This window comes from Alternaria postmessia (assembly GCF_024291825.1).
Source record: "Alternaria postmessia strain BMP 2775 chromosome Unknown scaffold_67, whole genome shotgun sequence".
Taxonomy (NCBI): Eukaryota; Fungi; Ascomycota; class Dothideomycetes; order Pleosporales; family Pleosporaceae; genus Alternaria; species Alternaria postmessia.
Window position 1 is genome coordinate 896 of NW_026260140.1, and position 23,947 is coordinate 24,842.

Sequence of the window (23,947 nt, forward strand, 5' to 3'; positions counted from 1 at the left end):
AATGTACTTTGCTCGCCCATGATGGGTAAAGAACAAAGCTATTGCTTATGCGAGAAGGGTCTCCAATCGGACGGCGAGATCAACGGGTCAGTCCTGGCTACACGCGGGTGGGCTGCACAAGAGAGAATACTAGCACCTCGTATATTACACTACACGACACGGCAGATGTGGTGGGAATGCGCTCAGGCATTTTGGTGTGAAGCTTCAGACAAAGAGGTACATCGTCAGATCCACGGTGCCGGATATTCAAAGCCGCAGTGCCAACGCTTTGTCACTGAGGCCTTAAGTCAAGAAAACAATTTACCTCGCCACAATGATCACAACACGCAAGAGATATCAGAATGCGGATCTGAAGCCGTGTTCTGGGATAAAATCAGAGCATGGAATCGATGTGTCAGGGAATTCTCATCCCGCTCCTTAACAGTACCAATCGATAAACTTCACGCCATCGCTGGCGTCGCAAAAATGTTGAATCAAAGTGGCGAACTTGGAACATATTGGGCAGGGATCTGGAGCGTGTGCCTAGCAGACGCCTTGAACTGGAAGAGCCATTACTACAGACTCCGTTCACCACCCATATACACAGCCCCTACCTGGACTTGGGCCGGTCTGGAAGGTGAAGTACGTTGTGCAATTTGGATCCCACAAACATCTATCGATGATGCGGAGCAAATTCATGCCAAGAGATTCGATCCTAAGCTTATTGATCAGCACATGATATTGCAAGACGAGCGCAATATCTACGGTGCGGTCCAAGAAGGCTCCTACATCACCATCGAGGGCGCATGTCTTATGAGCGCTGATTTCGATTGCCTGATGAGAGATCTCTACGGGAATGACTTCGGTGGTTTCCCCGGTGTTCAAATCAAACTCGACAGAGAGCGACTGGACATGTCGGCGCCTTATGATTGCTGTATGTTCTTGAACGGGAATCTGTTCCACAAGAAGGAGAAATGGGAGGACGGTCTCAGCTACCCACTTAGCTGCATGGATGTCCTACTACTTAGCTGGGTTGATCAGGAGGCGAAAGTTGCGCAGCGGGTCGGGGTAGCAGATATGCAAAGTCGTGGGGATCGAGACAACTTGATCCACAAGATCAAAACTGCAGATTGGGAAAGATGGACATTGGAGTTGGTGTAAGATATCCTATGTTAGAAGCTACGAGCTATTTACAATCAAATATCTTCCTCCCACCACATCATCTAGCACTTGAAAACAGCCGGTCCAGGACTCGTGTACGTCTTGCTCCCAGTGTACAAGTTGTACAAAATCCCTGCATCATTCTGCTTATACGCACCGGGGAAAGAAACCGTCGCCGGCGTCTTACTCGCCTCCCCACCCGTAACATTAATCTGCGCACACTCCATATAAAACTGCGCGCCCATGCTCGAACTGGCCGAATGCAGCGCAATCAGTTCGCCCCTTAGCAGATACTGTCCCGGAGCAATGCACTTGGGAATCGTAACCGTCTGCACGCCCTGGTTCGCAATCAACCGGTCAACGCCCCATTTCGAGCCGTCAAAGGCGTCCTCGCTGATCTTGAACCAGCCTCCGCCGATACCGGAATCGGTCTTTGCGTCGCTGACTTTCTTCATGTAGGCCATGACGGGTCCCTTGTGGCTTGAATCGATGACGTCGCTAGGACCGGAGGTCAGGGTGTGGCGCCATGTTAGTTTCGCGGTGCTGCCGGCTTGTAGGGTGATGACGGTGGAGGTTTTCGCGGTGGGGTTTGGGCCGCCGTTGCAGACTATGTCGTTCGAGGAAACGTCGTTTATGGGCTGCGAAAGGGTTAGATGGAGAGCAACGGGTCTTGGGGGAGCAAGAGATTTACACCGTCGTATGTGGGGACGCGGACACCGTCTCCTACTGCGCCGCCATTGACACTGAGGAAGATGGTGTGTGCGGATGTTGAAGTAGCTGCTGCAGCGAGAACGAGCGATGTAGAGAGCTTCATTGTAAAGGTTGATGTTACTTTGGCTGGAGTGCTGGTGTTGAGCTCGATGCTGTGATGTTCATGTCATTCGCGTTGCTTATAACTAACTTCTCCACGCCACCACCCAAGCCTCGGACTCAAACCCAAGGTTTGCAGATATATTACATGCCCGATGATGTCGCATCGATGTTTCCGAATGCGTACAAGTTCCACTTCACTACCCCAGGCAACGGAGCATTTCCTTCGTGTCCACCAACTGCATACCGTGCCACCACTTCACACACCCCAACCACGTGCTACCACCCGGCGCTATACTTTCCAAAACCCGGATCAGCCAGGCCGCATCGCTGTAATTGCAACGCGATTAGATTAAGCAATGTATTAAGACGTGTCGAATGTTCTTCGAAGGGCTTAAGCGAGCTTGACTTTAGCCAATGGCTTAGCCGTGTGTAAATTGCAGGGTCGAAAAATGCCAAGATACCCGGGGATAGAGTGCCGCCTCATATGAAGAGGCTTGCTCACGTCCTGGTTGACGCATTGCCGCTAGTGTAGAAGTGCCGACCGGATCGCGATGTGTGGGTGTCTGTCGAGATGGTAGACCACATGTGATGCACTCAGAGAAGCGTGATATCCTGAAGTTCGATATCCTCCATAGCCATTACTTCCCCCTTCATGACACCATGAACGTATGCTTCGCCCAAAAGCTCGAACTTCTTGCCATCCCCTTCAACTTGGATCTGCCTCATCACAAAAGGTACACATGCTCGATCGAATACAGCGACCTTATCACCGACTTGCACACCTCTCGGCACTAGCGCAAAGTAGCCCTTCTCGGTTACAGCAAATCGCCGCATCTCTAAGGCGGCCCGGAGCGCCGTATTCAAGTCTTCCAAGATCTTGGCTGGCTTCCTCGTCTTGAGACTGTCGAGGTTGAAGTAGCCTTTCTGCCGCCGGATGCTCATAGTCTGGCCGGGAAGGGAGAGAGATTTTCCTGTCGTGGCATCGAGAATTAAGCCAAAGACCTCGCTGTGATCCGCGGAGGGAGCTAAGACGCCTGTGCCATCGCGTCCTGCCAGTAGTGTGTGTAGAAAGGCCTCGTAGGTTGAAGTGCCTAGTAGGAGGTAGGTCTGTGTTCGACCTGCACCCATGACCAGCTCCGCGTAGGATCTCAAATCACTGTTGCTCAGCGGCGGATTGGTGATATCAAGGAAAGGGTCGTTGCTAACATTGCCTATGATGGCAATTGTATCGACGACCTTACCACAGAGCGTGATCTCGCGTTTGTCATCGCTCAAGACCACTTTGGGTAGCTGCGCGCCTGTGACGGGTCTACCGCCCGCACAATATAGAGCCCAAGACTTTGTCAAGTAGCCCAGGGCTTTTGTCACACGAGGTGCGCTCCAATCTGGTACCCATGATGGCCGAAGCGGCTCCTCGTGGTCGACGCAGCTCAGCAGCTCGTATATACGCAGCGGAATCTCCGTCAGGCAGGCGTTGTGGTATACCTCTCTGGTGGATCCTTTATAATCCGGTACGACGGTCGAATCTGCTATACCCAGTACGCCGTAAATCTTGTCTTTCGGCTCGGTCGCCTGAGCATACCGCGTAGACTCCAGGATAGTCAGTAAGGCTTCTTTTTGGACAAGTGTCAAGCCGTGCAGGCGATCAGCCTGTATCGAATTGACTACCGTCGCCCCTTGTGGTGGCAGCGTCCAAGCATTGGTAACCTCGCCGTATTTCTCCTTCAGCACAACATCTGCTGTTAGCCAGCTGAGAATGTGGGTTTCTCTCAAGTCGTAACACCACGCTGCAAAGTCATCCCAGCAGACCTCTGCCTTGCCGCATTTTACAAACAGGTTTCTTGAAAGAACAGCTTCTTGAATGGTCCACAGCCTGCCAAACCAGGGTCGCCGGAGGAATTGGCGGACTGCCCACCATGCTCGGTCATCGCTGGGTGGAAAGTCCAGCCTCGAAAAGTCGGCGGGCGTTACTTGCGCATCGGTCCCTTGCAGACGCACGTAGACGGTTTCCATCAAGTCTAATGCGAGGGCCGGGTCCTCTCCGTTTTCGTCGCCGAGCCATATAAGGGTTTCCGTCGCATGTGTGTATATCATCCCCATGAGTGGGATCTGTTGCACCTTCTCTGCCTTGTCTTCCTGGTTGATGCAGATCTGGTCCGCCCACATGACCACACTATGCTGAGTGGAGCGCATGTGTTCCAAGGCCCCTGCGAGGGTTGCTGTAATCTTCAACTCACCATGCTCGAACGCTACTGTGTGGTCAAAGACGGGTGCGCCCCAGACATAGCTCAGTGCGGTAAACCACACAGGTCCCCCTGTAACAAGCGAAACGGCATGGTTGGTATGCCTCGTGAAGGTCAAGGTTCTCCTGCTTGTGTTTGCTGGATTGTCGAAAGGCTGAGTATATTGCTCCTCTCTTGCAGGATGCGAGAAGTCGATGCTAACTGTGTGTAGAGCTCCTTTAAGTGGACTTCCGGGTTCTCCTGCATATAACTCCAAGACGCGTATTTCGCCGTCTATGAGCGGTTGATAAAGCTTCGACGGGGGCACATTAGGTCGCTCGCCCCCCTGAGACCTCTTCTCCGCCACAAAATCTCTGACATGCGTTTGTGCAATCTCATCTAGCCGGCCGTCAACACCGGCGGGGCCTTCGAGCGTAGCGGGCTGGAATACAGCCGTCTTGGAGAGAGCAGAGTAGAAGCAGTTGCAGTCATCTGACACATCACGAGTTAGTAAGCGATACCGGCGTACTGAGCTGGGCGGAAGCACTGCACCTTGCGCATTCGTTGCGCATGGACAAGTCGAAGCATGCTCGATATGTGAATAGGACTTTTTATAACTAGCCATATTGTTGTAGTGGTGATGCTGGAACTGAGGTGGGAAGTGAGGTCGCAGTTTCAGCAGGTACGACAGTCGGGCCTAGGCCCGACTCGGAGTGGGGGCCATTATGAATAGGCAGGAGCTGGCGACATCAAATGTTTGGGAATGGTTTATACATTACTTCGCTGTCGTTAACAACACCCGATACGGCTGCTTCAGTCCGCAAGTCCAAGAAACTGAGTGATGCCATGACCCGGGGCCTGCCCGCCCTTGTTCTTCTTTCTCTTCTTGCGCTTCTGCTTTGGCTCGTCCTCTTCGCTGCTATCATCCATATCCTCGTCGCTATCACCATCATCCTCGCTCTCGTGGTCTCGCTTGCCATTGGCAGGCTCCTCATCATCTTCATCATCTTCATCAACGTCCTGCCAGGTCTTCTCTCCCCACACTTTGACGGTCTTTCCACCGCTGCTTATCATGCGACCAGTAACGTCGAAGCCGAGACCAATGACGCTCTCCTTGGCCAGCTCGTCATGCTTGAGCTCCGAGACAATCTTATTCGGGCCGAGCTTAGCAAATCGAATGTCTCCGTTGCCCAAGCCTACTGCGATGTGCTTGCCGCCGGGTCCAACACCGTCTGGTACGACAGTGATGGAATCCAGACTCTCGCCGCCTCCCTTGGAGCGGTCGACGATGATGCGCTCGTCTTGGTCGTCCCATACTCCGCGCTCCCACAGTGTGAGAACACCGTCGCCTGCACCTACTATGACCTTCTCACCTACACTCGAGCCCTTCTTTGGTAGCCCGGTGACAATGGTGGAACAAAGCAGCTCCTCCTCTTGGTCCTCACTGCGAACCATGACTCCTCTCCGCAGATCGGTGACTGCCAGTGTGCTGCCACCTGTTGTGACCCATTGCTTGCTGAAGCCACTGGTACTCGCTTGCGTGGGTGGTAGAGGTGTGAGGGAGGAGACGTAGTCATCGTGCGGACGGTGTGAGTTTTCGGGCTTCAGGGAGACCTTTTCGCCACCCTTGAGGTTCCTAATGTCGTAGATGTGCAGTGCGCCGGAGTCGGTTGTGAGGATGAGCGATTGCGGAGAAAGGGCGTAGACGAGCGTAGGCGCATCGATGCCACCATTGGCGCTGTGAAGTGTTAATGATACTCACGTGATTCTTGCAATGTCGCTACTCACGGATCTAGCGGTACAGCAATCTTCGCAGTGACCTGGCCGGTCATGGAGTCTGCGACCTTGACGATGCCATCTGTTCCTGCCGAGTACAGCGACGTACCATCAACGCTGTATCCGAGTGTTCGACAGCTTCCCTTGTGTCGCCGTGTGCGCCAGACATTGTCTATGGTACCAAAGCCTTTCTCCGAGGCTGGCGCCGTGTCATCGTCGTCGTCGTCGGTCGCGTCAGAAGGCAGCCTGAAAGTCTGGACATGGCCGCTAGCCAAGCCTACAGATATAACGGGCTCTTCTGGATGTATCGCTTGCACAAAAATATCGTGCTCCACTGGGAGCGCGCACAAGTTCTCGAACATCTTTGGGCTAAGGATGCTGTGCAGTTGAGAATGCTCTTCGCGACAGCTTCAACATTTTTTGTGGAGCCGCGGCTGGGGCCAGGGCAGCTACAGCCGATGGCCTTGGCAGGTACCTCTTGCACGTGGGCGACCTTTCACTTCCAACACCGACATCGCGGCCGTCTCGGTCCTGATATCTTGACTGCATGTGCACTAGACATGCTCACTCAATCCTTTTGGGTTAACCGTGTCCGACAGCGAGATGCCATCTCTTGTCGCAATCTAACATAAGCACCGAAGTGGTCGGATACCACATATCCAATTTCCCATTGTACTTCTTCGGAATCAAGCTCCTCCATATGGCTTCCATGGATGTCAGAAGCAGCTTCACTTATTCCAGTCAATACGTTCCCCAAGAGGTTTGACAGCACCGGAAACCGGGTTCGTGGACCACAAGTTCTCCATGTGCAGCATCGTGAGCACGTCGAATGAGTTTTTCCTCCCAATCACGGCCATACCATACACCACGCTTCGTCTCCACCACGCTTTTGATCTTCATCGGCCCATCGCAAGACGTCCTTGGCCACCGACGCGACAGGAAGGTCGACTTCCTTCCGCATGCGCCAGACCCCGTCAGGCAATGCTGCCGAATCACGTTTGCTAATGATTGGTTACCAGCAATATAAACGGCTCTTCCCCATGTTCACCGTTGTACAGCCGGCGCAAAGACATCCGACAACACGCATGTCTTAAATAAACGCCATGAACCAATGTTCTCCCACTTGACAAGCGTTGAATTTCCTTGCAATAATCTAATACTTGATCTGCCCAACATGCTTGCGCCATCGCTTCTCTACGGTCTTCTGGCCGCGGCCTCTTCGGTCAACGCGTATCATCACGCGAAGACTATCAACTACACTGTCGTGACCGGTATCTTCCAACAAGACGACAACACCACCGACCCTTCGACCTTCGATTTCCTGAGCAGCAACTTTGGTCTAATTAACCGAACCTACCCAAGCGACTCTTCCTACCCAAATCGCAAGCACGCAACCCAATGGCAGCGTCTCGCCCACTACCTCTCCACCTTGAACAAGAAGGCACCGCGCAATGAGCGCTACACCCTCTTCTTCATGGGCCGCCACGGTGAAGGCTTCCACAACGCCGCTGAGTCCTACTTTGGCACCCCAGCGTGGAACTGCTACTGGTCCGAGTTAGACGGCAACGGCACCGTCACGTGGGCTGATGCGCAGCTCACAGAACCCGGTATCGAGCAAGCCAAAGTTGTAAATACCTTCTGGAAACATCTCATCAAGGACGAAAAGATATCTCCGCCCGAGACTTTCTATACGAGTCCTTTGCACCGCTGTCTCGACACTGCTAAGCTTAACTTTGAGGGTGTGCCTCTTCCGCGCAAGAACCCCTTTGTGCCTGTCGTCAAGGAGTTTCTGAGAGAGGGTATCAGTGCGCATACTTGCGATCGCCGTCATAGCAAGTCTTACATCAAGAAGAACTTCCCCGGCTTCAAGTTCGAGAAGGGGTTTGCCGAGGAAGACCCATACTGGACTGAGCTTTTCGCGGAGCCGCGCGCAAACCAGGATGCGAGGTCCAAGGTTGTGCTCGACGATATCATCAGCAATGATGATAGCACGTACATCTCCATTATCTCGCACTCTGGTGAGATTGGAAGTCTGCTGCGGGGTAAGCTTCCTCTTCCTTAGTTTGGTGATAACTTTTTTTACTAATGACGACGTAGTTCTCGGTCACCGTGAGTTCCGTCTTGCGACTGGAGCTGCTATCCCGGTTCTGGTCAAGGCAACGACAATCAATGCTCCAGCGCCGCCTACGACTACGCTTCCGTACACACCTCAGAAGACATGTGCTGTGCCGCCGACTATCCGTGACTCGAGCTGCAATGACTGCTCGTGCTGTACGTGAACGGGCGTTATTCGCACAGGAAGTAGTAGTTCTGTATATACTTGAAATCAGATAAGGAATGCAATCTATGCAATGTGATATACCTACTCGCCTCAGCCTCGTGGGAGCTGTGGTCCAGAACCGTCTCTCCAAGTCTTGACTACATTCAATCTCGCTTGCCGGCCGTCTCGCCACCTCGGCTATCTCAGCATACTGTATACTCATCTTCACTTGTAGAGGCCCAGAACATCCATGCTATTTACCACATTTTCGATCAACGACAAGGGCAACACGTCGATGTGTCCAAGATTCCGGAGCCATCTAACTCTTATGATCGTCCTCCGATCTGCTAGCCTCCAACATGTCATCAAGCTAAAATGCACGCCAGCCGGCTGCCACACTCACCAATCTCCACAAAAAACCCAGATGCTTCCAAATCACCAGCCCCATATATAGATGAACCGCGGTTCCCAGGCATCTGTCATCTGAAACCCATGGTCATGTACGTCGTAAATCTTCCCCCACCGCCACCGCGCGGCGAAAAAGGCTGGAAGAAGACCGGAGCAACGCTAGCTCACTGCCGCTCAGTCAGGAATCGGGTTTAACCTAGCGTACCAAACGGACCTTCTGGCCGGGAGTTGGAATTATGTAGCGGGAAGGAAGGGCCTGGCTTCAGCGTTGGGTCTGGTGCAGAGCGGGCGATGCTAGCGTACCAAGATCGCGATCAAAATCGGGCCTTTTGCGCCCCGAGTCTGCGTCGTCTGAATACGATTGGCGGAAGTATGTATGTATGGGATCGGAGGAGGGACTAATATGCACGGGTGGTGGTAGAGGGAGAAACGTTAAACGACGTCGGTTCCCAAGCGAAACGAGGGTGCTAGGTGGTATGGAGACTAGATGACGGGACGGCGGTGGTTGAGTGATGATGGGAGCGGATAGCGTACCAGGTCAAAACAGCGCACTAAATCTCCCTTTCATCAACATGACGGAGCTATTCGACGACATCACTAATCGGTCAAATCCGTTGGTGTGTCGTGGTGCGAAAAGAAGGTTTGCATGGTCGGTTGTTGGTATGGTAGCCTCAACGGTTGATCGCTCGATTGGTGCAAGGATGTAGTCGTCGATCTAGCGTTTGTGTAGAGCATAGGTGCGACGTTGACCGGTCGGTGGTGTTCGGCGGGTTCTCTTGGCTGGAATTATCAGATGTTGGGGCTGGTGGTTTGGACGTTGATGATCGTGAAGCGATTACAGTTGTGAAAGGGGTAGTTGAGATGATCGTAAAGGCAGGTGCAATGGGTGCTAGCTAGCTTACGTTTACTTGTGTGTCGTTCTGAAGCCTTGCGAGACTGCGGCAGTTTGTTGTTCGCGTTCGCATACAATGCTTTTTAAGGTTGCGGCATCCTAGTGTCTGGTGTCACTGAGATGTCATCGCGGGGACTTGGAATAGCACACACCAAGGTACTCGCCCGGACGGCAGTCGACATCTAGCAAGTTACTGACTTGTCCATAATCATCTGTCACATCATGCCTTTGAGTATGCTAGGATCTTTACATTGTTCATTAGGTAGAATATGCTCATGTATACAGGGGTATAAAAAACTGTCATGTCGCTTTTGTAATGTACAAGGATGGGGTATAACATAAATGGTGGTGATCATGCACCTGTGTTTCGCGCCTTGATGCTGATAAATTCCAAGGTCAACCAAGCGAGTCAAGTATAGCTTGCGACTCAAGCCGCTGTGGGGCGGATGGATTCCAGATTGTTTGCGATTACCGAGACGAGTCTTCGGTGTCCTTTTTCGGCTCTGGATGAACCGTGTGTCTTGTAGCCTAGGTCTTGCTTCTTTCGTAGATCCAAAGCCATGGCGCTCGTGGCGGTCATGTTCGTTCGCAGTTACAAGGGCAAGCGAACATGTGGGGGATCGCATCACTTTGGATATGCGAAAATGGTGTTGGTGTTGCTTTCTTGAGACACCTTCTGTCTATGCGGCAATCTTGATCAAAGCTGAAACGCAACGACGTAATGTCCGTCTTTCAGGATCAGGGGCAACCCCAGACGGCTTCGTTGAGATGATTTGAGGAAAGTGATTGTGGGTAGATTGCTGAAATTCATCATCTGTATGGTGCAGACAGAACCGATCCCCTCTCTTCATCCGTAATGTAGAATGACTTTGACACCAAGATGCCGTTCTGGAAATTATCCTCCTCACTGCTCCTTGAGCTCTTGATCCTCAAACTCCTTTGACTATCGTTGTCTGAATTGTCGACGCGCGTGCTCTTCTTTGAATTGGGAGGAGCGCCGGTGCCACCGAACCAGTTAGGCGATTTCGGGAAGGATGCATCTCGCGTTATTTCGTCGTCGGAAGTGCGTGTTTGCACAGTGGCTGAGAGTTTGTACATGTCGGGCCGGAGTTTGTCGGCTTTGGAAGCGGGGGCGGCGTTACCGGGTAAAGGGGCAGACATGCCGTATGCGGAAGGTCGATATGCGCCAGATGGGCGCGTAGAGAGTCCAAGTTTGTGCATGGCAATGAAGAAGAGTGGGCGGAGAGTCGCAAGGCTACCAGCTGTGATAGCAAGGCCTTGTTCAACCGATGACCAGATAGCGATATCAGTCGTCGACCCTAGTAGAGTTAGTACTTGGTAACGACAGTAGTTAAGGGGAGACATACACAGGAAGTCAGGTGCGTTGAAGTAGTGGATGAATGGCAATCGCGCGATGACCGCCGCACTCGCAATGCAGCCCATGGTGATCAAAGGAATCAAAGCGACCTTAGTCCTCCTCTTCAACTGCAAATGCCATACCAAGAAGCCAGGAATAATCGCGAAGGTGAAGTCGGTGATGATGCTGAACACACTGTAGACATAGCCAAGCGCGGAGATGACAGTGTTGTCAACGCACTTTCCTTGTTGCGAAGTGCGATCCCACATGTAAGAAACCGGGTAGCACTGGAACAGACAAACGAAGAAAAAGGCGCCTCCAGCGATGACCGAGACACACATTGCACTCCAGATGATCCTGATGTTCTTAGTCCAGGTCGCAAACATGACTTGCATGTGGATTTACTCACCATGTATGGATTTTACGAATACTAATCCGTAGGAGAAGGAACCCGATAGAAATCTTCGCGCATATCATGGCTACGGAGTAGAACAGATAGCAAAAATACCAGGCATGCCTTGCCTTCTGTATGCCGTCGGTAGACAGATCGTGGTGGTGGCGTCCGGTTCCATAGTGTATACCGATGCAAGACGAAGTTGAGTAAGAGATGAAGAAGAGCTGAACATCTAGTCAGGCCGTGCCCCAGTTATTTGGTCAGTCCACACTTACTGTTGCGAAGACCATTAACCAGTCATCTCGGCCAAATGCCTTGACCATTTTGACACGAACAAATATCCTCAATGCACAAGCCAGGATCGCAGTGGTGGTGAAGGCGATGTTGACTGCGAGCAGCTCAGGCCCTCTGTTTGGGACAGCCATGGTGATGTTGGTATGTTGTCGAAGCAGTTGACGCTCACACGGCGAGGAGGAGCCCCAGTAGAGCACGACCAACCATTATGGGGGGCTCAGGATCTTTTACGTAGCTGGATTCCTTACCGAACAAGCACGGTGGAGCTATAGAGGGCACCGCATAATGAGTGCCGCCACGAGAGATGTGGGTCTACGGGCGGGCTCCCAGCACTCATTCCAGGGTCTGGTCCGTTTCAGGGAGACACCATTACCAAGAGGGTCGCTTTCCCGCGGAGCTAGGACCTCGAACTATGGATTTGGCGAAGTCGTTCATGCGTTGACAGGGCTAGCTGGGGACGCGTAGAAGCTGACGGCAGTAGTAATGATTGCCGTAAACGAGATTGTCCATTGAAAGTAAACGGACATGACGGAAGTAGGAGTAGGCGATCAGCGCGCACCAGCGTCTCGCAGGCCGCTGAGTAGGGATGACATTGGTATATTTGCATAGGTCTGAGACGCCACCACTACTCAAAGGAAGCTTGCAGTAGCAAAACTCAAAAGAGCGGCTTGAGTAACGGCAGTGATGCTCCATGTCGTGCTTTTGGAGGTGCCTAGACGCGTGCCGCTCAATCGAGTTTCGCGATGTTGACCGGCCACGTGAGAACTAACCATGTTTGGGATTAGTCACCGAAAATCCTGTAAGGGCTGCACTGGCTCCATCTTCCGTGCCTTCCGCTTCTTGGCTAGTTTCTACACAGACAATGAACGCTAGCAACCTCCAATCCAGGCTCCTCGGAGCTGCCAGCTGTCGCCGCTGATCGGCAGCATCATCGCGCAGTATGTCTTTAACCGTTGGTTTCGACTATTCTACGACTCACTGCCGGTTTTTCTCGATGGGGAAGTGCTCTGCAGTGCTAAGCGCGGGAACTTGTATCCACAAGCCGGACGGTTCCTGAACCTGCATTGATCCTCACTGACAGGTTTGCACAGAGCGGCTGTTCTTAAACTTTACCTTTATTCCTGCCATGACATACCATGGCTGATGGCGTTCAATGCAATAGCCAGAGGATGTCGCCAAACTACTTAGAAGCCTCGGCTTAAGCACATATACCGCAGGGTTTCACGAGTACCTAGCGCACTGACTGACTCGTTATCGTGGCCGTCGGCACTTGATGGAGGCACTGTACGACCTGGATTTGGCTCCAAACTTGCATCATCCACAGCGCTATTATCGCGTCTTGGACGCAGAGTCTGTCGCACGAACGACCATGGTTCGCAAAGCTGAAACCCATGCTTAGAATATAGTTGTACGGCAACGGTCAATTGTCCGAAGATATGTCAATGGCTTGCCTGGCAACTGTTCCTCGGTTATGCCGACGACCAGAAGACGGCAAGATATCTCAGCAAGGGTATCGCAGTTTACCACGTCGTTGAGTTTTGCTTGCAAGACCTGAATGGGTCATACTACAAGAGGTGGAGCCGCGAATTCCAAGGGACGATTGCGACATGACCGTCGCGGGCATCAGGGTTGCGCAGCACTTCCGAGTTCCTGGAAACAACTCCGCACCTATTATTGCCCGGTTGGACGCCTGTCCGGCTCTCGCAACGTTAATTGGCCTCAGCTCAACGTCCTTCCCGCCTGGTACCTTTCTGTCAAAATGTCGGGGAACGTTACCAGGCCCCCGAGCGAAAGCCCAACTACGGAACGGAAAGAACTCCTGGAGTAGAGTTCTGCTGTCATGATGGCGAAACCGTATCCAAAGTCGGAGAACAGGCCGACCTCTGTTCAGAATTGCGCAACAAAGAGCTTTTCGGACTCGCACTCGCTGCACCCCTTTCAAGCCGTGGTTGACGCATCTGTCGCACAACCCATGCGATCGGTTGCAATGTTCCTACGATGTACTGGGTTACCGCTGATCTTCAGTCTTTCAGGATGACATCCGCAACACCGCACCCAGGCTTGAGCAAAATGTAAGCAGGTGTCCACTTCCAGGAACGCCCTACGGTTATATTCTTCAGTTTGCGCTGACTTCCGAGGTCCTTACATCGGCATCTGACACGGCAGACGCTCCTGGTTCAGAAGAATCTCACTCGTGCGAGAATATTGATCATGTTTCAAACGATCAACGCTTGCAGTAAGTAGGCGATATGCAGTAACAAAGTTTTCATGTTGTGCGATGTACCTCTGTACCGTCCAGCAACACGGCGAGTCGGAGGACCACCCGCAGCCTCCTAGTCCGAATGCGTTCTTCGATGCAGCTGAGACGACTACCAAAATAGGGACGAGCATCAAAGCCAGAACAAGACAAGTTTGCTTGTCTCGATTGAGCTGGCAATCTCTTAGGCCATACCGCCTAGGTACATGCTTTTGACACAGTGCAGTGCACGCAAGAAGCATAGCATCAACGTCGCCTTGCACAGAATCCAGTAGACTAGCCTTGCACTTTGTTATCGTGAGCAAAGTACATTTCGCTACACGGATCTTTTCTTAGCAGTTCACCAAGAAGTGTTTGTTGAAAGATATCAGTGCTTTTCATAAGCATCCATATTCCTTTTTCCCTTATCTCCACAGTACAGCCTCACACCACACCCCTTAGGTCCCGGAAAGATCCTCACAATAGTGTCTCTTTCTTCCGAGCGATCTCCTTCCTTTTTCGCGCCTGCACATTGCTTATCTCTTTTATGCATGCACACAGATGCGCCTATGCGGCGCAGTCAGATTTCGACGCATCCCACGCCCGCACACCCATCCACACAAGCACGAGCGCCCGCCCCAGAAAATCCTAGCGGCTAACCAACCCCCGCAGCCGCCCAACCAACACGTTTGAAAGAAAATCTCCGCGCTCCCGCGAAAAGTGTGGCCGAGTGACTGCCGCCTGGGCAAGGCGGGTGTGGCGTAAATTGTTTCGATTGGAGTCTTGAATTCTGCAACCGCCGCATTTTGCTGTGCCACTGGTAGTACGTTTCGTGGGTGGGGAGGCAGGAATGCGGCGTGGTTAGGGGACGTGGGGTGTATATACTTTACGAGGGAGGCAGGTTGACTGTTACCAGAGACGTGATGCAGCGCATCGTGCTACGATACCAAGGTTCTTGAGTGCATTCATCGGTCCGATACTTGTCCAAGGTTCTAGACGACTCGCATCGCGAACTCGTCTTTCCAGCGACAGACATCCAAAACCGTGACGCGGAATCTCGCGCGTCAGCCCAGCACAACATGGAAACCATCTTCACATTCATCACACTTGTCGCTCTCGCATCCTCTGCGCCATTACCCACGTCCCAATCAATTGAAGCCCTCCCGCTCGTCTCCCTCGCCCTCATCGGATCACCATCACACTACACAATCGGTTCGGCGCAAAGCCCACAACTTTCCACGTTCACATCTACATCGGGCAACGCGTGGTCGATACATATACCCATCGATGTATCCCTCGATCTAAGCACACGGCCGGAGCATGTCCAGGCCATCGAGGTCACTGGAGTAGAATCGGGAAAGGACCTGGCAGGAGAAGAGGTAGAGAAGGATGATAGGGGTGTGCTGTGTAAGGCAAGTTTGGGATGGGGGAGTGAGGAGGTGGTCGTGAGGATGGGCAAGGGGAGGGTTGTTGTAGATGGAGGGAAGATGGGTAGGGTTACTGGGTTGAGTTGTTGGAAAGCGGGGGTGTAGGGAACATATGCATGATTTGAGTGAGTGTTACAAGAACAAGCAGCTTCGCAAAGAGTCCTGGAGGATGCTTTGTTGCATGAGGGTTTGATGTGTATATAAACTGGTTTCTAATCTTTAATTCTCCTAGAGGGCGCATGCTCGTCGTGGATATACCTTGTAACTTAGTATCTTGTCGTGTTTCACGAACAAAACTTACCTATATTGTAACTACGTGGGTGGCTATGGGGAGTGACGTCCTCACGCACGGTAACCTTGCATCAGCTTCTCTACAATGCTGATGCCCATCTGCTCGTCTGCAGAAGGTGGCTTCTCTGGCTTCTCTTCCTTTGCAGAAGTAAAGCCCTCCCGTTGCATGATTTGCTCCATCATGCGAATGCCTCTGAGCTCTTGTAGTGGGGGGATGTTCTGTATGCCCTCGGGATCTACAGTATCAAAGTCCAGGGCACCGGTGGGTTTCACCGCGCCAGCCACCTCGTACAGTGCATCTGGCGTAACGACAAAGTCGCTTTGTACCTCTCCCGACGTCGTTGGTGTTACCTTCTCCACACCCAGTTGTGCCTCGTCGACCACCTGGCACGCGTGTGCGACAGCAACAACGGGGGTATTGGGCTGCAGTACCTTCAAATCCTGCAGCATAGCCCACTGCACCTCGAATAGATTGTGACCCTCCCATATCGTCACGCCCTGCGCGTTGAAGACGAGACCCCCGATAGCGCACATGTCTACCTTGAGGCATTCATCCCGCATCTGCGAAAGCGACACCGCTCTCCCTATCCCCGGTTTCTCCATGCCGTCTAGACATGCAGCCATCTCGTACTTGGACTCGCTGATCCTTCCGGGATGCAGTAGTACGAAACCTCTGCGTAGCCTATATGTCGCTACCAAGACCCTCTTCCCGTCTTTCAGGGCTCTGTATCGCAGTTGTTCGAGGCTGTTGTCGGGCGTAACGAGGATGACGCTAGCCGACTGATAACATGGCAGGGAGACTAGGCGGTCGATTGCGGAGGCCGAGCCTCGGAAGTCGGGGGTGAAGGACATGAAGTCATAGTTGAAGCGCGCGTCGGGAATGGCGTGTTGGATGAGGTCTTGGTATACGCGTGCCCATATCAGCTTCCTGCTGGAGTCGGCATCGGGAGAAGCAGGGGCCGTCATTGGGAGAGACCGGAAGCGAGCGAAGTGCGGCTATAAGCCTGGTTATACGTGATGTGTGATGCTGGAAAAGCGAACGACAATGTGTGGAGTCTGCGTCGTGCAGCGTAACAAAGGGCGGGGGCATGTCGGCCCTGGCGCTGACTAACCGGACCGCCTCGTCATGTACAACCTACCTCCCTCCATGTCAACTTTGTTAGATACCCCGTAGATTGTTTTCTCAAGACTGTCTCTTCACGATGCACGACAGTCGTTTCGTCAGAACATTGGTAGAGATCCGGGTTTACCCGTCCCCGCACCATTGGGGTAAAGTCCCCGCGTCGGGCTACGCCAAATCGGCTACATGATTACGTCCGTCATATTACCGAAGAGTCACATATCTCAAGGCCAAGACGCATTGCAGAGCATGCTGTGAGTATCGGGAGTAAGACGTCCGAGCAGGCACAGATAGCTTCCATGATGGGGAAGCACAATGACATCGAACTACGAACAGCGGCGACACCTTCGAACCGGTCGTCGATGGAAAGCAGCGGAGGGACAACACCAGAAGAGCGCATCGCAGAAGCATCGAATATGGATTCCATCAACACCGGACCGCCAACACTGGAACCTCGAAACCCTATTGAGCCTCTCGAAAACGTTCAAACAGACGCCGAAGGTGATCAGCCGACCATTAAGAAGAAGACATCCAAGCATGCAAAAGCCTTGGAGATTTTGAAATGGTTCGTCAAAGACCAATGGTTCCTCCTCGCAATGGGCGCCGTAGTCCTCATTTCGTCCCAAGTCCAAGTCCCAGCCTCACAGCAGCGCACAAAGCGGACGGTAGTCACATACCTCGCAGTCTCCGTCATCTTCTTCATCAACGGCTGCACACTGGACACACGGGTCATGCTCGCCAACTACATGCGCTGGAAGCTACACATCTTCGTCCAACTACAATGCTACCTCGTCTGTTCAGCAGCCACCTTTGCCGTTGTCAGCCTATGTGCGACGAATCCCAACTTCATGGACCCATGGCTACTGATCGGCTTCCTTTTCGTCGGCAGCGCACCTACAACAATGTCCAGCAACGTTGTCATGACGAGACAAGCTCATGGAAACGCGGCACTCACGGTAGTTCAATCCGTCATTGGCCAATTCCTCTGTCCCTTTTTGACGCCCATCATCCTGCAAATGTATCTTTCTACGGGATCGTGGTATAGCAAGGTTCTCCAGCGCGGCTCTGGTTACGCCGGCATTTACCAGCGTGTCTTCATGCAACTCGGCCTGTCGCTATTTCTTCCAATGTTAGTCGGACAGATTGTACAACGCCTGTTCCCCAAGATGACGAAGAAAGTGTTCTTCGAGTGGAAACTGCTCAAGCTTTCGTCAATCGCGCTTCTCACGATGGTGTGGCAGACTTTCGATCAAGCGTTTTCTTCTGGTGCGTTTGAGGCTGTGAAGCCGTCCAACATCATCTTCATCGTCTTCATCACAATCGCGCTGTACTTTATATGGCTCGCCATATGCTTCACAGCCGCTACTTTGTGGTTGCCGAAGAAGGATGTTATTGCATGCTGTTATTGTTGCCCGGCAAAGGCTCTTGCTATGGTTGTCCCCCTCACGTCGGTCATGTACATCAACATCGATCCGGTCGATCAGTCGAAGATGCAGATACCTGCGATCATCTTCCAGGCTTTTCAGGTTGCTATTGGTGGCATCATGACCATTGGTTTCCGCAAGTGGATCCGACCAGAAGAAGAAAAAGAAGAGGCGGAAAAGAACGTCGAAGCAGGCGCAGCGAAGTAGAATTGGAAAGAAGACGGAACTACGCCAATACGTATTACGCCCTAAACGTCTATACTATGCGCGAGCATCCGATTCTTTCGCGGGCGCCTCTCCGCTCACCCCATCTTTTCGCTTTTTTGGATTGCAAAAATATGTAGACATAGTGTATAGTAGTCAAGAACGCCAAATATGCCAAAGAAAAATCGTCTCGTCAAGCTGTGTTTTGCTCAAGTAATGCAGCAGCATCCGTTGGGAATCTGAATCAATCAGCTTGATGGTCTGCCAATGGAAAGGGGATACATACGCATTTGCATGTCCCAGCGAAGCCATCACAAGGGCACTCAACGCAGGTGACTGAGGCAACAGTGCCGTCCGCATTTCTGACTTCCTTGACGGATCGTTCAAGACTGACCTGCGCCATCGATTAGCTGGGGGAACCTCCAGGTAAAGCCAGACTTCTCACTGCTGCGGGCGATGCAAGCGCAACCGAGGCGGCGACGACCGCGATAATAGCCGAAAGCTTCATAGTGTCGAAGGTACCGAGTCTCTGTAACTGTTGGCAACGGAGCAAGATGATTCCAAATGTGATAAAGGATTCAAAGGAGTTTTTGATCGACGCAACAACAGCACAAAGAAGAAGCAAATGCATTAGACAGGACGATCCCGCCAGTTCTTAAGCAGCAATACTTTTTGCCCATCAATGCTACTAATTTGGCACCCTTGCGGTAGTCCTAGCTCGGCCTCCAAACTTTCTTGCCCTTGCTCCCCTCCCTCATCAATTTTCGCATATTGTGTACGACGCGCGCACCGGTTCCCCGCCCTCGTGGCAGAAACATGTTTTCGCGGAAGATTAATCTATTATCACGCTGGCGTTTACTGGCTGACCTCTCGCTTCAGTGCTGGGCCCCAGCTAGGATAATTTCAAAACGTTCCGGAACATCGGAGTTTACCTCACATATTTCATGAGCCGCGATGCAAACACTTTCTTGCATCCCGGGTAAATGGTCACACGAGACTGGGGTGCATATTGAAAGACCAGCGCGTGCGCGCGCGCGCGCAGGAACGGAGACTTTGACAGTCTTTGCACACACACATACGGCGTCGCAATATATTTTCTTACTGCCGATGCGGAATGGTCATTGGATGCAAGGAAAATACCCGTCGATAAGAATCATAGTATGTGCAGGGCAGGGCATGCAGCGGACCAAAGCCTAGATCGAGTGTACATCCGTCCACGTGCTGCGTCGCCTAGGACAGCTGCCGACAGCAAAAAAGGAACGCACGCGCGCACCCCTTTATGTTGTTCTGCGGCGTACGCCCGCCCTGACGTCGTGGCACAATCGACCCGACGACCAGTTTTGGCGTGTCGCGAGATGCCTTTTACGCACGTCATCCTGCGACGCCTAGGTGCGGGCGCGTATATCATCGACAGGCACAATTCCTGCGCCTTACTCTTGTGTCTTGGGAGAAGCTGATCCGGCACATACCGAATAGTAACTCCCCTGTTCTAGGCTTTGCGAACATGTCCCTGAATCCGGCACTAGTGTTGAGTACATATACGAGCATGCAGTCGCTTTGGCTATGGACTACTGCACGCTTGGCACGTTCACCGAACAAAGTTTCAAGCTAGCAGCGTCGCCTACAAGGCATTGCGACTCTTGACAGTGCGGGCGGCGCATCAGCCGTGTATTGTTCATCACTAGAAACCTCGACACAATCTAGGGCGAAAAGCATCGGTGCTTGGGCCTCCGTCGCTATATGCAGATGACGGACTGCTTTAGTTGAAGCGACTTTCGGCTAAAGCGGCGCATACACGAGGTTCTTGCCATGCTATGGATCTAGATGCACGGAGTCTGGATGCTCTCTAGATGATCACGTGCAATACATGTCCTCGGCAATATGCGTCCCCCCTACGAGACGGCTGCCGACCATGTCTCCTGGCACTTCTCGCCTTGAGTGCAAGTATTCGATTTCAAACATCTTCCTTGTCCTAGTTCAAAGTCCCAGACCCGTCTCTGGCAAACCGCTCAGACATGTTCCAAGCCACCTCGGCCAATCCATCTCAACACCCAGCTACATCTCGACCATCAAAGACACTTCTAAATGTCGACTTGGCGTACCACGAGTGCATCCATACACCATGACTCCCCGTCTCACCACCATCCCCTCCTACCAGCGTTCATCAGAATCTTTCTCGCCTCCTCATTCCACCTCTTACTTGCTTTCTCCCGTGACCTAGGTCGCTGCTTGTACCCCCCATTCCCATACGTCCCGTCATTACCATACTCGAACTCAATCTCCTTACCCCTCTTATCCGGGTTATCAAAGCGGTCTAGCCAGCGATTCAGATGCGCACGACTATCCTTTGCACCCGCCGAGTAACTCAGGATAATCCTGATCTTGCGCTTTGCTCTCACATCGTCGTCGTCGTCGTCTACTCCTGTAGCCTGTGATTCTGGGTAGTTGCTCAGCCGCTTTAGCTGGGCTTGAGATAGACGGTTTAGGAAGGTGACGACGGGTGCGAAGTTGTGGTTGCGGACGACTGTTGTGATGACGGGGGCGTGGAAGAGGACTGCGTCGAGGAATTCGGCGGAGATTTGGTTGTTTACTCCGACGAGGCCGCAGCGGGTGACGATGTTACGGGAGCCGGATTTTAGTTTTGAGGAGCGGTCGGAGTTTAGGATGTGTTTGTAGATTTCGTCTCGTAGTTCTCGTGGGAGAGCGAGGAATGGGGGTAAAGTATAGTTATGTTGCCGTGACTCTATGGGTACGATATCCGTATCGCGTTCATCGACTTTCCTATCAACACTCTTGATGGTAGGAGGTTCCGTCGTAGATGCGACAGCTTTACGTGCACGTTTCCTAGGTGGTGGCGCATCGTCGTTGGCGGTGTCAGCCACTGGTTTGGCGGCTTGCTCGGCCTGTTTGCGCTTCGAACGCCGAAGCTGTGGTGCCGCTGTGCTAGTCATGATTGGATTTGTTTCCTGACGTTCTCGGAATCTCGAATGAATGCGAATCGTATACATATACTCGCTGCGCGCCAAGCCAACATGGTGAACCTTTCAGGCAGCAGCTAGGCAACGATGGGGTGGCCTGAGGTGGACTAGCTGTATCCGGTGGGCGCCAGTTCAAGCAACACTCCACTATTGCCATCAGAGATACCATCGATGTCATGTACTCTAAAATCAATCCAATTTGGTTTCGCAGATGAAGATAGAAAAGTTGGGTGCTGGACCTCGAAGATCTCGCACCTGCGCCAAGTACGAAAATACGACAGAGCTGTAAGGGTAGCATTTAAGAGAGCGAAGATTGGATAAGTATTGTTATTAGTATATCGCGCATGCCACCCAAGCTCTCCACCTTGTACTATTAGACTAAGAGCACACAGTGATCCCAGATCAATGGCGATAAGGTATATAATGAAGACCTTAAACATAAGACCGAAGTAATCAGAGCGCGTCCAAGAAACACTTCTTATTGTAAATGGGTATCCCATAAATGTCGTGCCAGGTCATGTCCACTCGCTCCAAAGGAGTCGTGGTCGCATAAATTGCACTGCGAACGGTAGCCTTTGTCCAAATAGTCTCCTGAATGATACATCAGAAAGTGTCGGCAGAATTGGTTGAAAGAAGTCCAATATCGTCTTCCCTTCAGCTCCTTAGGTTTGCATTTCCAATCCTGACCTGGGCAGCCTGTACGGCGATTTGTACGTAGCGCGGCCTTTATAGGCTGCGTGACAATCGTAGGCTCTGGCTCTTGGTCTGTGGATATGGCGCGGGCGCGTTTGGCATCCTGGAAGGGACCACCAGGTTCGTTTCCAAAATCTTCAGGAGCTTCGCGCTTAAGTTCCGGATGGAAACGTCTCATATGGCGGAGCATTCCATCCTTTCTCGAGAAGCCTTGTTTTCCAGGGCCGTACTCACATGAAGCGACTTCACAATGGAACGTCGGCTTGCCATCATCCTCGTTGTCCAAATGGGTCGCTTGGTGACGCTTGAGATCCTTCGGGTATAAAAACGACTTCTCGCACTGCGTACATTTGTGTGGTCGCTCAGACTCATCTGTATGGGTTCTTTGGTGGCGTAGCAAATCTGCTCTCTGATCGAATTCTCGTTCGCAACCCTCATAGTCACAGCGATATGTGGCCTCTGAGACCTCTTCACCGTGTTCGAAAGCCTTTGACGTGGTTGACTGACCATGTATTCTTGCTGTGTGATCTGCCAATTTGTCTTTGCGGGGGAAAGGCCTTGATGCGCGATCGCACCCAGGCACCGCGCAGAAGTATTGTGGTGGGTTCAAGTTGTGAACGGAATCTTTGTGCCTGCGCAGTTCGGCAGCTCTGTTGAACCCTTTCTGGCAGATGTCACATCGAACGTTTTCGCCATCTTTACGAAGTGCTTCAGTGCTTGGTCCACTTGTGACTATCGTAGGTGTGGATGGTGTTGTATCCATATAGACTGTTGAGTCTGCATATTGCGGCTGGGACATGGAGGATAGGGTTTCAAGCCTTGCATCTCCGGCTTCGTGGGTATCACTGCCTATATTGTAGTCGCTCTGATTTTGATGACTTCTGCGGCGAAAAGCAGGACCAGACGCTAAGTGATGATGCCACGTGCGGTAATGCTTCAGGCGGGCGTCTTGACGATGGAAAACTCTGTCGCAGTGGTCGTCCTCACACTCATACACCACAGGACCTTTATGTTTGAGCCGCCGATGTCGAGCGAGGTTTCCTTTTCTATAAAGTCCTTCAAACGTTGCAGGACACGATGGACACCATAGAGTGTGGAATCCTGCAGGGCTAGAAGTATCGGGAGCGGCTATATCCATAGGCTTGATTTGACCAAACGACCGAAAGTCTTCGTTGTCGCCAAGTTGCTGAGCAGAATTGGGCGTCACGAATACCCCAGACCCATGCATCGACTCCGGGGGTTGTTGGTTAACGTAATACGGCCACGGGGGCTCTTGATTCTGAGTCTGAGCAGAATGTCGATTCGAGCCCTCCCGGAGGGTACGCTGATATGCATTGTCGAACAACCCGAAGTCCAATTGCGCGGGATCGAGTGGTCTCACTGTTAGATTGGACATCTCTTCCCAATGATGATCATGTTGTTGCAACGCTTGCGATGCAGGATCTGATATATTCTCTGACCAATCCTCCGCACTTTCCAGATGCGGAGGATATAGGTCTTGCTGATCGATAGCTACATCGTTCGTATATTGTGGGGCGGAACTAGGAGTCTCTAGGTCGAGAAATGATGGCAAAGAACTGAGTTCCCTCTGGAGACTCCAAAGCTCCTGTCCCGAAGCATAGACCGATGTAGTACTTAGTGGAGACCGAGGTTCATCCGTAAAGCCAGGTTGTCTTTCATCGTAGGCAGCGTAGCTGTGCCATAATCGCCCTGTGGGGCTTTCATGTTCGTGTGTGGTCTGTGTTGGATAGCCGGTATCGTCTGCTGAAGGCAAGGGTTGATCAGTAGCAGGATAGAGGCGTCGGTCGTGGCTCATCGCAGGTATTCGTGTCGCACTTTCAGTTTGTCAGCGACGAGCACTCGGGATCGCGACGTTGCGGGTTACCCATAGGGACGGAGCGATATGTACTGTATCGCGCCTGCGCATGCGCTGCGTCGCCATAGGGCTATTGTATGAGTGGTAGTGGAGTTACATCACGTAGAGTAGATTCGGCCTGGGAATGAGGGTGCTGCTTGCG

General features: G+C 52.2%; 10 protein-coding genes across 10 annotated transcripts; 4 read left to right on the plus strand and 6 right to left on the minus strand.

Moving 5' to 3' along the window:
• Window positions 1–465: 465 nt before the first annotated feature.
• J4E82_008382 (uncharacterized protein) lies at window positions 466–1,140 on the plus strand (the record flags this gene model as incomplete). The annotated part of the gene is made up of 1 exon (XM_051734615.1): window positions 466–1,140. One exon carries the CDS (start codon window positions 466–468, stop codon window positions 1,138–1,140), a length of 675 nt encoding a protein of 224 aa, XP_051585578.1.
• Window positions 1,141–1,202: 62 nt separating this feature from the next.
• Window positions 1,203–1,954, minus strand: J4E82_008383 (uncharacterized protein; the record flags this gene model as incomplete). Its single annotated transcript, XM_051734616.1, has 2 exons — window positions 1,203–1,778; window positions 1,832–1,954. 2 exons carry the CDS (start codon window positions 1,952–1,954, stop codon window positions 1,203–1,205), a joined length of 699 nt encoding a protein of 232 aa, XP_051585579.1.
• A 593-nt stretch (window positions 1,955–2,547) lies between these two features.
• Window positions 2,548–6,313, minus strand: J4E82_008384 (uncharacterized protein; the record flags this gene model as incomplete). The annotated part of the gene is made up of 3 exons (XM_051734617.1): window positions 2,548–4,667; window positions 5,027–5,913; window positions 5,964–6,313. The coding sequence occupies 3 exons, from the start codon at window positions 6,311–6,313 to the stop codon at window positions 2,548–2,550; spliced, it is 3,357 nt and encodes a 1,118-aa protein (XP_051585580.1).
• Window positions 6,314–7,125: 812 nt separating this feature from the next.
• J4E82_008385 (uncharacterized protein) lies at window positions 7,126–8,230 on the plus strand (the record flags this gene model as incomplete). The annotated part of the gene is made up of 2 exons (XM_051734618.1): window positions 7,126–7,993; window positions 8,049–8,230. The coding sequence occupies 2 exons, from the start codon at window positions 7,126–7,128 to the stop codon at window positions 8,228–8,230; spliced, it is 1,050 nt and encodes a 349-aa protein (XP_051585581.1).
• A 2,091-nt stretch (window positions 8,231–10,321) lies between these two features.
• On the minus strand, window positions 10,322–11,687 carry J4E82_008386 (uncharacterized protein; the record flags this gene model as incomplete). Its single annotated transcript, XM_051734619.1, has 4 exons — window positions 10,322–10,830; window positions 10,879–11,225; window positions 11,278–11,486; window positions 11,538–11,687. 4 exons carry the CDS (start codon window positions 11,685–11,687, stop codon window positions 10,322–10,324), a joined length of 1,215 nt encoding a protein of 404 aa, XP_051585582.1.
• A 3,184-nt stretch (window positions 11,688–14,871) lies between these two features.
• J4E82_008387 (uncharacterized protein) lies at window positions 14,872–15,324 on the plus strand (the record flags this gene model as incomplete). The annotated part of the gene is made up of 1 exon (XM_051734620.1): window positions 14,872–15,324. The coding sequence occupies one exon, from the start codon at window positions 14,872–14,874 to the stop codon at window positions 15,322–15,324; it is 453 nt and encodes a 150-aa protein (XP_051585583.1).
• A 237-nt stretch (window positions 15,325–15,561) lies between these two features.
• J4E82_008388 (uncharacterized protein) lies at window positions 15,562–16,476 on the minus strand (the record flags this gene model as incomplete). The annotated part of the gene is made up of 1 exon (XM_051734621.1): window positions 15,562–16,476. One exon carries the CDS (start codon window positions 16,474–16,476, stop codon window positions 15,562–15,564), a length of 915 nt encoding a protein of 304 aa, XP_051585584.1.
• A 516-nt stretch (window positions 16,477–16,992) lies between these two features.
• On the plus strand, window positions 16,993–18,261 carry J4E82_008389 (uncharacterized protein; the record flags this gene model as incomplete). The annotated part of the gene is made up of 1 exon (XM_051734622.1): window positions 16,993–18,261. One exon carries the CDS (start codon window positions 16,993–16,995, stop codon window positions 18,259–18,261), a length of 1,269 nt encoding a protein of 422 aa, XP_051585585.1.
• Window positions 18,262–20,393: 2,132 nt separating this feature from the next.
• J4E82_008390 (uncharacterized protein) lies at window positions 20,394–21,209 on the minus strand (the record flags this gene model as incomplete). Its single annotated transcript, XM_051734623.1, has 1 exon — window positions 20,394–21,209. One exon carries the CDS (start codon window positions 21,207–21,209, stop codon window positions 20,394–20,396), a length of 816 nt encoding a protein of 271 aa, XP_051585586.1.
• A 505-nt stretch (window positions 21,210–21,714) lies between these two features.
• On the minus strand, window positions 21,715–22,692 carry J4E82_008391 (uncharacterized protein; the record flags this gene model as incomplete). The annotated part of the gene is made up of 1 exon (XM_051734624.1): window positions 21,715–22,692. The coding sequence occupies one exon, from the start codon at window positions 22,690–22,692 to the stop codon at window positions 21,715–21,717; it is 978 nt and encodes a 325-aa protein (XP_051585587.1).
• Window positions 22,693–23,947: the final 1,255 nt, after the last annotated feature.